At 47.3% G+C, this 11902-nt stretch overlaps 1 protein-coding gene across 1 annotated transcript in view; it reads left to right on the top strand.

Moving 5' to 3' along the window:
• The first annotated feature begins 254 nt into the window (after positions 1-254).
• Positions 255-11902, top strand: part of LOC115124934 (rootletin-like) — a 285112-nt gene continuing 273464 nt past the window's right edge. The window contains 2 exon segments of the mRNA XM_065009495.1: positions 255-589; positions 1435-1651. Of these exon segments, the coding sequence (XP_064865567.1) occupies positions 530-589; positions 1435-1651 (277 nt within the window). The 5' untranslated portion in view covers positions 255-529.

Raw genomic sequence — 11902 nt, 5'->3', positions numbered from 1 at the left:
ATAATATACATCATTGGTTTGAACACTATTGATCTGCCACGGAGATCTTCAAATATGATACATCCCGCAGAAAGTATGTTTCCTCCCGCCACAGCAAACTATTTGATCATTAACCAATTTGTATCAAAGCGAGGCTACAAAGTAGCCCTGTACCCATCGAACTCACCGCGTCCCTCTCGCTATGGAAACGGCCCGGGAGCGTCCTGTTACCCCGGCAACCTCTGCTGAGATTTGCCTCGCAAGCTCGCACTCTGTTGTCTCTGCAAGTTCTTTAATAAGCTTTTAAGGTGACTAGCAGAAGTTAGGAAATCGTTATTCGTCGTAGAATGCTTAGATTCAGTTACATAAAAAATTGTATGCCACTTAGTTTCTGCGTTACAGCGACTTACTTTGGTTTTAAAGCAATGCTTTTTCAAATAGTTTTCGTTTTTTTTCTTTGACCAGGTTTCCCTTGCAGGTGTGTTTTGTGGATTGTAGCTAAATACTCTCTTTTCGGGCACAGTGTAGAAGTTCCTATCAGTTTGTTTCAATGAGTTCTCAAGGAGACCAACTCGAACCAACATCACCTGGACTGGAAGCTGTGATTCAGGTTTGTGCAACAGTAGCCTGAGTTTGAACATGAGCTCAAATTGTGCATTTAGGATAGCTTTGCAAATAGAAGAAAGCCAAGCACTTGTTGTTAACTAATGAAAACAGAGAACTACAAACATTTCGATGCATGTTCCTAATTGTATTACACACTTCAGTAATACACACACATCTGCGCACCTGACTCAAAACAAGGCTATACATTCCAATTCAAATAAATCACTGTGAGTGCACTAGCAGGATAGAAGCATTCTCACTCTGCAAGACTGCATTTAGTCGGATTAAATTAATAGTAAAATGTGGATTTTGATGAATAGTGGTACTTAGATTTGCACAATAATCAGTGAGGAAAAGTTGACATTTGCTTGAAGAGCAAAGGACGACTGACGTCTTGTGTATCACAATATATCACAATCTCTAAACACAAAAATATGACTCTGCCTAATATTTGGTTCGTCTCCCTAGGCAGTGGGGTTTCCTCCCACATTAAAAATGCTCCAGTGTACAGTAGGGCTATTTCCCTAGTAACCATTGAATGCTAATTATCCATTACAGTAATTACTGGTTGAGGGTGTGATGATGGTGTGAGGCAATGGCTGTAGAAAGATTCTCTCTGCTCCACCCTGACAGCAGCACACAGACAGACAGACAGACAGACAGACAGACAGACAGACAGACAGACAGACAGACAGACAGACAGACAGACAGACAGACAGACACACACACACACACACACACACACACAAAAATACAGTAACTATTGGGTGGTGTCATGTCACTGTGTGTGTGTGTGTGTGTGTGTGTGTGTGTGTGTGTGTGTGTGTGTGTGTGTGTGTGTGTGTGTAGAAGCTGGAGGAGTCTCTACTCTCTAGTCTCCCTGACAGAGGCAGCAGGGTAGAGGAGAGTAACCTGTCTCTGACACCAAGAGGAGATGGACAGGAAACTGCTGCAGCCAAACTCACTGCCTCGCCCGTCTCAGGCTCCGCCTCCTCTACAGTAACACCTGTCTCCTCCCGCATCAGACAGATCCTCACCAGAAACCTGGCTGACCCTAACCCTGCAGGTAGACCAAGGCCATACCTTTCTCAGGTCACAGCTCATGGAACATAATGTATACAACCTATATATCATATATTAATATATATATCAACATACTGATATCTACCTCTATCATCAACCTACTGATATCTAACTCTATCATCAACCTACTGATATCTACCTCTATCATAAACATACTGATATCTACCGCTATCATCAACCTACTGATATCTACCTCTATCATCAACCTACTGATATCTACCTCTATCATCAACCTACTGATATCTACCTCTATCATCAACCTACTGATATCTACATCTATCATCAACCTACTGATATCTACCTCTATCATCAACCTACTGATATCTACATCTATCATCAACCTACTGATATCTACCTCTATCATCAACATACTGATATCTACCTCTATCATCAACCTACTGATATCTACCTCTATCATAAACATACTGATATCTACCGCTATCATCAACCTACTGATATCTACCTCTATCATCAACCTACTGATATCTACCTCTATCATCAACCTACTGATATCTACCTCTATCATCAACCTACTGATATCTACCTCTATCATCAACCTACTGATATCTACATCTATCATCAACCTACTGATATCTACCTCTATCATCAACCTACTGATATCTACATCTATCATCAACCTACTGATATCTACCTCTATCATCAACATACTGATATCTACCTCTATCATCAACCTACTGATATCTACCTCTATCATCAACATACTGATATCTACCTCTATCATCAACCTACTGATATCTACCTCTATCATCAACATAATGATATCTACATCTATCATCAACATACTGATATCTACCTCTATCATCAACCTACTGATATCTACCTCTATCATCAACCTACTGATATCTACGTCTGTCATAAACATACTGATAGCTACCTGTCGTGTCTTTACTATCATTAAATTGAAGACTTAGTTTTTATCAAAGATTCCTGTAATTAGTATTACGCGAGTAAACGGAATAATCTTGTAACTAATTAACTAGGAAGTCGGGGCACCAAGGAACGTATTCAGATTACAAAGTTATAATTTCCCAATATAAGCTTTCAGATATATTCATATCTGATCAATAGTCTTCTGATTAATGATGTATATATTTTACCTCACGTTAGTCTCATTCCAAACGTCGTAAATCTGCACGAACCCACTCTTCACTATGAGTCATCCATACATCAATTGTCTTAAATCATTTATTTATTACTAACGAAGTAATTCACAGAAATGCATAAACAAACAAACAAGGTAAATGTGGTTACATGAAATGATAGAATGATGTGTTCTAGTGGGCTGAACCGGCATGGTGGCTTGTTAGACAGAGGAGAAGTGGAGAATGTGCCCCTAGTGGGCTGAACCGGCATGGTGGCTTGTTAGACAGAGGAGAAGTGGAGAATGTGCCCCTAGTGGGCTGAACCGGCATGGCGGCTTGTTTAGACAGAGGAGAAGTGGAGAATATGCCCCTAGTGGGCTGAACCGGCATGGCGGCTTGTTAGACAGAGGAGAAGTGGAGAATATGCCCCTAGTGGGCTGAACCGGCATGGCGGCTTGTTAGACAGAGGAGAAGTGGAGAATATGCCCCTAGTGGGCTGAACCGGCATGGCGGCTTGTTTAGACAGAGGAGAAGTGGAGAATGTGCCCTAGTGGGTTGAACCGGCATGGCGGCTTGTTTAGACAGAGGAGAAGTGGAGAATGTGCCCCTAGTGGGCTGAACCGGCATGGCGGCTTGTTAGACAGAGGAGAAGTGGAGAATGTGTCCCTAGTGGGCTGAACCGGCATGGTGGCTTGTTTAGACAGAGGAGAAGTGGAGAATATGCCCCTAGTGGGCTGAACCGGCATGGTGGCTTGTTTAGACAGAGGAGAAGTGGAGAATGTGCTCTAGTGGGCTGAACCGCAATGGTGGCTTGTTTAGACAGAGGAGAAGTGGAGAATGTGCCCCAAGTGGGCTGAACCGGCATGGTGGCTTGTTTAGACAGAGGAGAAGTGGAAAATGTGCCCCTAGTGGGCTGAACCAGCATGGCGGCTTGTTAGACAGAGGAGAAGTGGAGAATATGCCCCTAGTGGGCTGAACCGGCATGGTGGCTTGTTTAGACAGAGGAGAAGTGGAGAATGTGCCCCTAGTGGGCTGAACCGGCATGGTGGCTTGTTAGACAGAGGAGAAGTGGAGAATGTGCTCTAGTGGGCTGAACCGGCATGGTGCCTTGTTTAGACAGAGGAGAAGTGGAGAATGTGCCCCTAGTGGGCTGAACCGGCATGGTGGCTTGTTAGACAGAGGAGAAGTGGAGAATGTGCCCCTAGTGGGCTGAACCAGCATGGTGGCTTGTTAGACAGAGGAGAAGTGGAGAATGTGCCCCTAGTGGGCTGAAACAGCATGGTGGCTTGTTAGACAGAGGAGAAGTGGAGAATGTGCCCCTAGTGGGCTGAACCAGCATGGTGGCTTGTTTAGACAGAGGAGAAGTGGAGAATGTGATCTAGTGGGCTGAACCGCAATGGTGGCTTGTTTAGACAGAAGAGAAGTGGAGAATGTGCCCCTAGTGGGCTGAACCAGCATGGTGGCTTGTTTAGACAGAGGAGAAGTGGAGAATGTGCCCCTAGTGGGCTGAACCGGCATGGTGGCTTGTTTAGACAGAGGAGAAGTGGAGAATGTGCCCCTAGTGGGCTGAACCGGCATGGTGGCTTGTTTAGACAGAGGAGAAGTGGAGAATGTGATCTAGTGGGCTGAACCGCAATGGTGGCTTGTTTAGACAGAAGAGAAGTGGAGAATGTGCCCCTAGTGGGCTGAACCGGCATGGTGGCTTGTTTAGACAGAGGAGAAGTGGAGAATGTGCTCTAGTGGGTTGAACCGCAATGGTGGCTTGTTTAGACAGAGGAGAAGTGGAGAATGTGCCCTAGTGGGCTGAACCGGCATGGCGGTTTGTTTAGACAGAGGAGAAGTGGAGAATGTGCCCCTAGTGGGCTGAACCGGCATGGCGGCTTGTTTAGACAGAGGAGAAGTGGAGAATGTGCTCTAGTGGGCTGAACCGGCATGGTGGCTTGTTTAGACAAAGGAGAAGTGGAGAATGTGCTCTAGTGGGCTGAACCGGCATGGTGGCTTGTTAGACAAAGGAGAAGTGGGGGTTCGACTAAGAAGTCACTACAGAGTGATAATTATAACAATTGAAATTCTAATCCTTTACACATGAACGCTCACTCATTCGGGAACAATTGCAATCAATATATATATTTACGCTCAGTGTGTCTTCTTGATCGCTGGTGAAAAGTCTTTCTTTTGTAGAATTGTCCGTCTCTCTCCCTCTGTCTTGGTTAGACGGGATAGTTCAAAGTGACATTCGTTATAGGATGGATGTTTCGGCGGTTGTTGTTCTTCGCGTTCAATGATAGCGAATTCGTAGCTGCAGTCTAGTAATCAATATCAAAGACTTGTTCTTATTCTGTCGGTATCGATAGTCTAAGAGTTTAACCACGTGGTATGGTTAAAAAGATTCAGCAATGGTCTACACCTTTAGCCATCTCGTAATTGAGGTAAGCTTGGTCTGGTGATAATTTCTCAAAGTTGGGTTTTATTCGAATGGCCGAAGAGGGCTGTCCCAGGACGCCTGACCCTAACTGGGCTCAGGGGCGGGCCTCTGATTTAGTTAAAATCCAATCCCATTTTTGAGTTTTCCTTCATTAAACAGTCCAAAATAACATTGTAAATTTGTGTAAACAGTATCATACTCACTCATTCATCTTATACACCAATTAGATGTAAACCTTATATCTGGGGCTATTATATAAACAGCGTATAAACAGCGTTTTGGTAATGTGGCCACACCGTCTCCCATGAGCTCCCCAAGTTGTGACAAACGGACCAGTTCGTAGCTGGATTCTTCACCGATCTTTTACACTTTCTCCGGAACATGAAACTTGTTCGTACCTCAAGTTCTGTGAGGTGGAAGGATTTCCTTTGTCCTCTGTGAAAGTTTACTCAATAACTGTGTGTCCATGAGGTCCTCCCAGGAATGTATGACCTCTGAACACAGCAGCCTAGTTGAAGGAGGCAAGGGGAAGGTAGGGAGAGGGGGATGGGCTTGCTATACCCAAAGAGGCCAACATCATGACATACCTCTATCATTAACATACAGATATCTACCTCTATCATCAACATACTGATATTTACCTCTATCTCTAGATATCTACCTCTAGAGGTAGATATCAGTAGGTTGATGATAGAGGTAGATATCAGTAGGTTGATGATAGAGGTAGATATCAGTATGTTGATGATAGAGGTAGATATCAGTATGTTGATGATAGAGGTAGATATCAGCATGTTGATGATCGATGTCGATATCAGTAGGTTGATGATAGAGGTAGATATCAGCATGTTGATGATAGAGGTAGATATCAGTAGGTTGATGATAGAGGTAGATATCAGTAGGTTGATGATAGATGTAGATATCAGATATCAAGATTGAATCCTACTAAGATTGAATCCTGGGTGAGAAGGATTACTTTATCCTATCCTAGGTATTCCTTAAAGAGGTGGGGTTTCAGGTGTCTCCGGAAGGTGGTGATTGACTCCGCTGTCCTGGCGTCGTGAGGGAGTTTGTTCCACCATTGGGGGGCCAGAGCAGCGAACAGTTTTGACTGGGCTGAGCGGGAACTGTACTTCCTCAGTGGTAGGGAGGCGAGCAGGCCAGAGGTGGATGAAAGCAGTGCCCTTGTTTGGGTGTAGGGCCTGATCAGAGCCTGGAGGTACTGAGGTGCCGTTCCCCTCACAGCTCCGTAGGCAAGCACTATGGTCTTGTAGCAGATGCGAGCTTCAACTGGAAGCCAGTGGAGAGAGCGGAGGAGCGGGGTGACGTGAGAGAACTTGGGAAGGTTGAACACCAGACGGGCTGCGGCGTTCTGGATGAGTTGTAGGGGTTTAATGGCACAGGCAGGGAGCCCAGCCAACAGCGAGTTGCAGTAATCCAGACGGGAGATGACAAGTGCCTGGATTAGGACCTGCGCCGCTTCCTGTGTGAGGCAGGGTCGTACTCTGCGGATGTTGTAGAGCATGAACCTACAGGAACGGGCCACCGCCTTGATGTTAGTTGAGAACGACAGGGTGTTGTCCAGGATCACGCCATGGTTCTTAGTGCTCTGGGAGGAGGACACAATGGAGTTGTCAACCGTGATGGCAAGATCATGGAACGGGCAGTCCTTCCCCGGGAGGAAGAGCAGCTCCGTCTTGCCGAGGTTCAGCTTGAGGTGGTGATCCGTCATCCACACTGATATGTCTGCCAGACATGCAGAGATGCGATTCGCCACTTGGTCATCAGAAGGGGGAAAGGAGAAGATCAATTGTGTGTCGTCTGCATAGCAATGATAGGAGAGACCATGTGAGGTTATGACAGAGCCAAGTGACTTGGTGTATAGCGAGAATAGGAGAGGGCCTAGAACAGAGCCCTGGGGGACGCCAGTGGTGAGAGCGCGTGGTGAGGAGACAGATTCTCGCCACGCCACCTGGTAGGAGCGACCTGTCAGGTAGGACGCAATCCAAGCGTGGGCCGCGCCGGAGATGCCCAACTCGGAGAGGGTGGAGAGGAGGATCTGATGGTTCACAGTATCGAAGGCAGCCGATAGGTCTAGAAGGATGAGAGCAGAGGAGAGAGTTAGCTTTAGCAGTGCGGAGCGCCTCCGTGATACAGAGAAGAGCAGTCTCAGTTGAATGACTAGTCTTGAAACCTGACTGATTTGGATCAAGAAGGTCATTCTGAGAGAGATAGCGGGAGAGCTGGCCAAGGACGGCACGTTCAAGAGTTTTGGAGAGAAAAGAAAAAAGGGATACTGGTCTGTAGTTGTTGACATCGGAGGGATCGAGTGTAGGTTTTTCAGAAGGGTGCAACTCTCGCTCTCTTGAAGACGGAAGGGACGTAGCCAGCGGTCAGGGATGAGTTGATGAGCGAGGTGAGGTAAGGGAGAAGGTCTCCGGAAATGGTCTGGAGAAGAGAGGAGGGGATAGGGTCAAGCGGGCAGGTTGTTGGGCGGCCGGCCGTCACAAGACGCGAGATTTCATCTGGAGAGAGGGGAGAAAGAGGTCAGAGCACAGGGTAGGGCAGTGTGAGCAGAACCAGCGGTGTCGTTTGACTTAGCAAACGAGGATCGGATGTCGTCGACCTTCTTTTCAAAATGGTTGACGAAGTCATCTGCAGAGAGGGAGGGAGGGGGAGGATTCAGGAGGGAGGAGAAGGTGGCAAAGAGCTTCCTAGGGTTAGAGGCAGATGCTTGGAATTTAGAGTGGTAGAAAGTGGCTTTAGCAGCAGAGACAGAAGAGGAAAATGTAGAGAGGAGGGAGTGAAAGGATGCCAGGTCCGCAGGGAGGCGGTTGTCCTCCATTTCCGCTCGGCTGCCCGGAGCCCTGTTCTGTGAGCTCGCAATGAGTCGTCGAGCCACGGAGCGGGAGGGAGGATCGAGCCGGCCTGGAGGATAGGGGACATAGAGAGTCAAAGGATGCAGAAAGGGAGGAGAGGAGGGTTGAGGAGGCAGAATCAGGAGATAGGTTGGAGAAGGTTTGAGCAGAGGGAAGAGATGATAGGATGGAAGAGGAGAGAGGAGCGGGGGAGAGAGAGCGAAGGTTGGGACGGCGCGATACCATCCGAGTAGGGGCAGTGTGGGAAGTGTTGGATGAGAGCGAGAGGGAAAAGGATACAAGGTAGTGGTCGGAGACTTGGAGGAGTTGCAATGAGGTTAGTGGAAGAACAGCATCTAGTAAAGATGAGGTCGAGGCGTATTGCCTGCCTTGTGAGTAGGGGGAAGGTGAGAGCGTGAGGTCAAAAGAGGAGAGGAGTGGAAAGAAGGAGGCAGAGAGGAATGAGTCAAAGGTAGATGTGGGGAGGTTAAAGTCGCCCAGAACTGTGAGAGGTGAGCCGTCCTCAGGAAAGGAGCTTATCAAGGCATCAAGCTCATTGATGAACTCTCCGAGGGAACCTGGAGGGCGATAAATGATAAGGATGTTAAGCTTGAAAGGGCTGGTAACTGTGACAGCATGGAATTCAAAGGAGGCGATAGACAGATGGTTAAGGGGAGAAAGAGAGAATGACCACATGGGAGAGATGAGGATCCCGGTGCCACCACCCCGCTGACCAGAAGCTCTCGGGGTGTGCGAGAACACGTGGGCGGACGAAGAGAGAGCAGTAGGAGTAGCAGTGTTATCTGTGGTGATCCATGTTTCCGTCAGTGCCAAGAAGTCGAGGGACTGGAGGGAGGCATAGGCTGAGATGAACTCTGCCTTGTTGGCCGCAGATCGGCAGTTCCAGAGGCTACCGGAGACCTGGAACTCCACGTGGGTCGTGCGCGCTGGGACCACCAGATTAGGGTGGCTGCGGCCACGCGGTGTGGAGCGTTTGTATGGTCTGTGCAGAGAGGAGAGAACAGGGATAGACAGACACATAGTTGACAGGCTACAGAAGAGGCTACGCTAATGCAAAGGAGATTGGAATGACAAGTGGACTACACGTCTCGAATGTTCAGAAAGTTAAGCTTACGTAGCAAGAATCTTATTGACTAAAATGATTAAAATGATACAGTACTGCTGAAGTAGGCTAGCTGGCAGTGGCTGCGTTGTTGACTTTGTAGGCTAGCTGGCAGTGGCTGCGTTGTTGACACTACACTAATCAAGTCGTTCCGTTGAGTGTGATAGTTTCTACAGTGCTGCAATTTGGGGCTAGCTGGCTAGCTAGTGGTGTTGATTACGTTACGTTGCGTTAAAAGAACGACAATAGCTGGCTAGCTAACCTAGAGAATCGCTCTAGACTACACAATTATCTTTGATACAAAGACGGCTATGTAGCTAGCTATGTAGCTAGCTACGATCAAACAAATCAAACCGTTGTACTGTAATGAAATGAAATGAAAAATGTGATACTACCTGTGGAGCGAAGCGGAATGCGACCGGGTTGTTGAGTGAGGAAGTTCTATTCGGTAGACGTTGGCTAGCTGTTGGCTAGCTAGCAGTGTCTCCTACGTTAAGGACGACAAATAGCTGGCTAGCTAACCTCGGTAAATTAAGATAATCACTCTAAGACTACACACTCTAAACTACACAATTATCTTGGATACGAAGACAGCAAAGACAACTATGTAGCTAGCTAACACTACACTAATCAAGTCGTTCAGTTGAGTGTAATAGTTTTTACAGTGCTGCTATTCGGTAGACGGTGGACGTTTGCTAGCTGGCTAGCTGGCTAGCTGCTGGGCAGATAGCAGTGTAGACTACGTTAGGACGACGAAAATACGATAATTACGCAATTATCTTTGATACAAAGACGGCTATGTAGCTAGCTAGCTTCCGGCGCCGACTGAGATGGCCGCCTCGCTTCGCGTTCCTAGGAAACTATGCAGTTTTTTGTTTTTTTACGTGTTATTTCTTACATTAGTACCCCAGGTCATCTTAGGTTTCATTACATACAGTCGAGAAGAACTACTGAATATAAGATCAGCGCCAACTCACCATCAGTACGACCAAGAATATGTTTTCCGCGACGCGGATCCGGTGTTCTGCCTTACAAACAGGACAACGGAATGGATCGCATGCAGCGACCCAAGGAAACGACTCCGAAAAAGAGGGAAACGAGGCGGTGTTCTGGTCAGACTCCGAAAAAGGGCACATCGCGCACCACTCCCCAGCATTCTTCTTGCCAATGTCCAGTCTCTTGACAACAAGGTTGACGAAATCCGAGCAAGGGTAGCATTCCAGAGGGACATCAGAGACTGCAACGTTCTCTGCTTCACAGAAACATGGCTTACTGGGAAGACGCTATCCGATGCGGTGCAGCCAACGGGTTTCTCCACGCATCGCGCCGACAGAAACAAACATCTTTCTGGTAAGAAGAGTGGCGGGGGCGTATGCCTCATGACTAACGAGACATGGTGTGATGAAGGAAACATACAGGAACTCAAATCCTTCTGTTCACCTGATTTAGAATTCCTCACAATCAAATGTAGACCGCATTATCTTCCAAGAGAATTCTCCTCGATTATAATCACAGCCGTATATATCCCCCAAGCAGACACATCGATGGCTCTGAACGAACTTTATTTAACTCTTTGCAAACTGGAAACCATTTATCCGGAGGCTGCATTCATTGTAGCTGGGGACTTTAACAAAGCTAATCTGAAAACAAGACTCCCTAAATTTTACCAGCATATCGATTGCGCAACCAGGGGTGGTAAAACCTTGGATCATTGTTACTCTAACTTCTGCGACGCATATAAGGCCCTGCCCCGCCCCCCTTTCGGAAAAGCTGACCACGACTCCATTTTGCTGATCCCTGCCTACAGGCAGAAACTAAAACAAGAGGCTCCCACGCTGAGGTCTGTCCAACGCTGGTCAGACCAAGCTGACTCCACACTCCAAGACTGCTTCCATCACGTGGACTGGAACATGTTTCGTATTGCGTCAGATGGAAATATTGACGAATACGCTGATTCGGTGTGCGAGTTCATTAGAACGTGCGTCGAAGATGTCGTTCCCATAGCAACGATAAAAACATTCCCAAACCAGAAACCGTGGATTGATGGCAGCATTCGTGTGAAACTGAAAGCGCGAACCACTGCTTTTAATCAGGGCAAGGTGTCTGGTAATACGTCCGAATATAAACAATGCAGCTATTCCCTCCGCAAGGCTATTAAACAAGCTAAGCGTCAGTACAGAGACAAAGTGGAATCTCAATTCAATGGCTCAGACACAAGAGGCATGTGGCAGGGTCTACAGTCAATCACGGACTACAAGAAGAAACCCAGCCCAGTCACGGACCAGGATGTCTTGCTCCCAGGCAGACTAAATAACTTTTTTGCCCGCTTTGAGGACAATACAGTGCCACTGACACGGCCTGCAACGAAAATATGCGGTCTCTCCTTCACTGCAGCCGAGGTGAGTAAGACATTTAAACGTGTTAACCCTCGCAAGGCTGCAGGCCCAGACGGCATCCCCAGCCGCGCCCTCAGAGCATGCGCAGACCAGCTGGCCGGTGTGTTTACGGACATATTCAATCAATCCCTATACCAGTCTGCTGTTCCCACATGCTTCAAGAGGGCCACCATTGTTCCTGTTCCCAAGAAAGCTAAGGTAACTGAGCTAAACGACTACCGCCCGTAGCACTCACTTCCGTCATCATGAAGTGCTTTGAGAGACTAGTCAAGGACCATATCACCTCCACCCTACCTGACACCCTAGACCCACTCCAATTTGCTTACCGCCCA

Source organism: Oncorhynchus nerka, linkage group LG25 (assembly GCF_034236695.1).
Source record: "Oncorhynchus nerka isolate Pitt River linkage group LG25, Oner_Uvic_2.0, whole genome shotgun sequence".
Taxonomy (NCBI): Eukaryota; Metazoa; Chordata; class Actinopteri; order Salmoniformes; family Salmonidae; genus Oncorhynchus; species Oncorhynchus nerka.
Note: the sequence above shows the minus strand (reverse complement) of the source record. Positions and strands in the feature narration are given on the sequence as shown.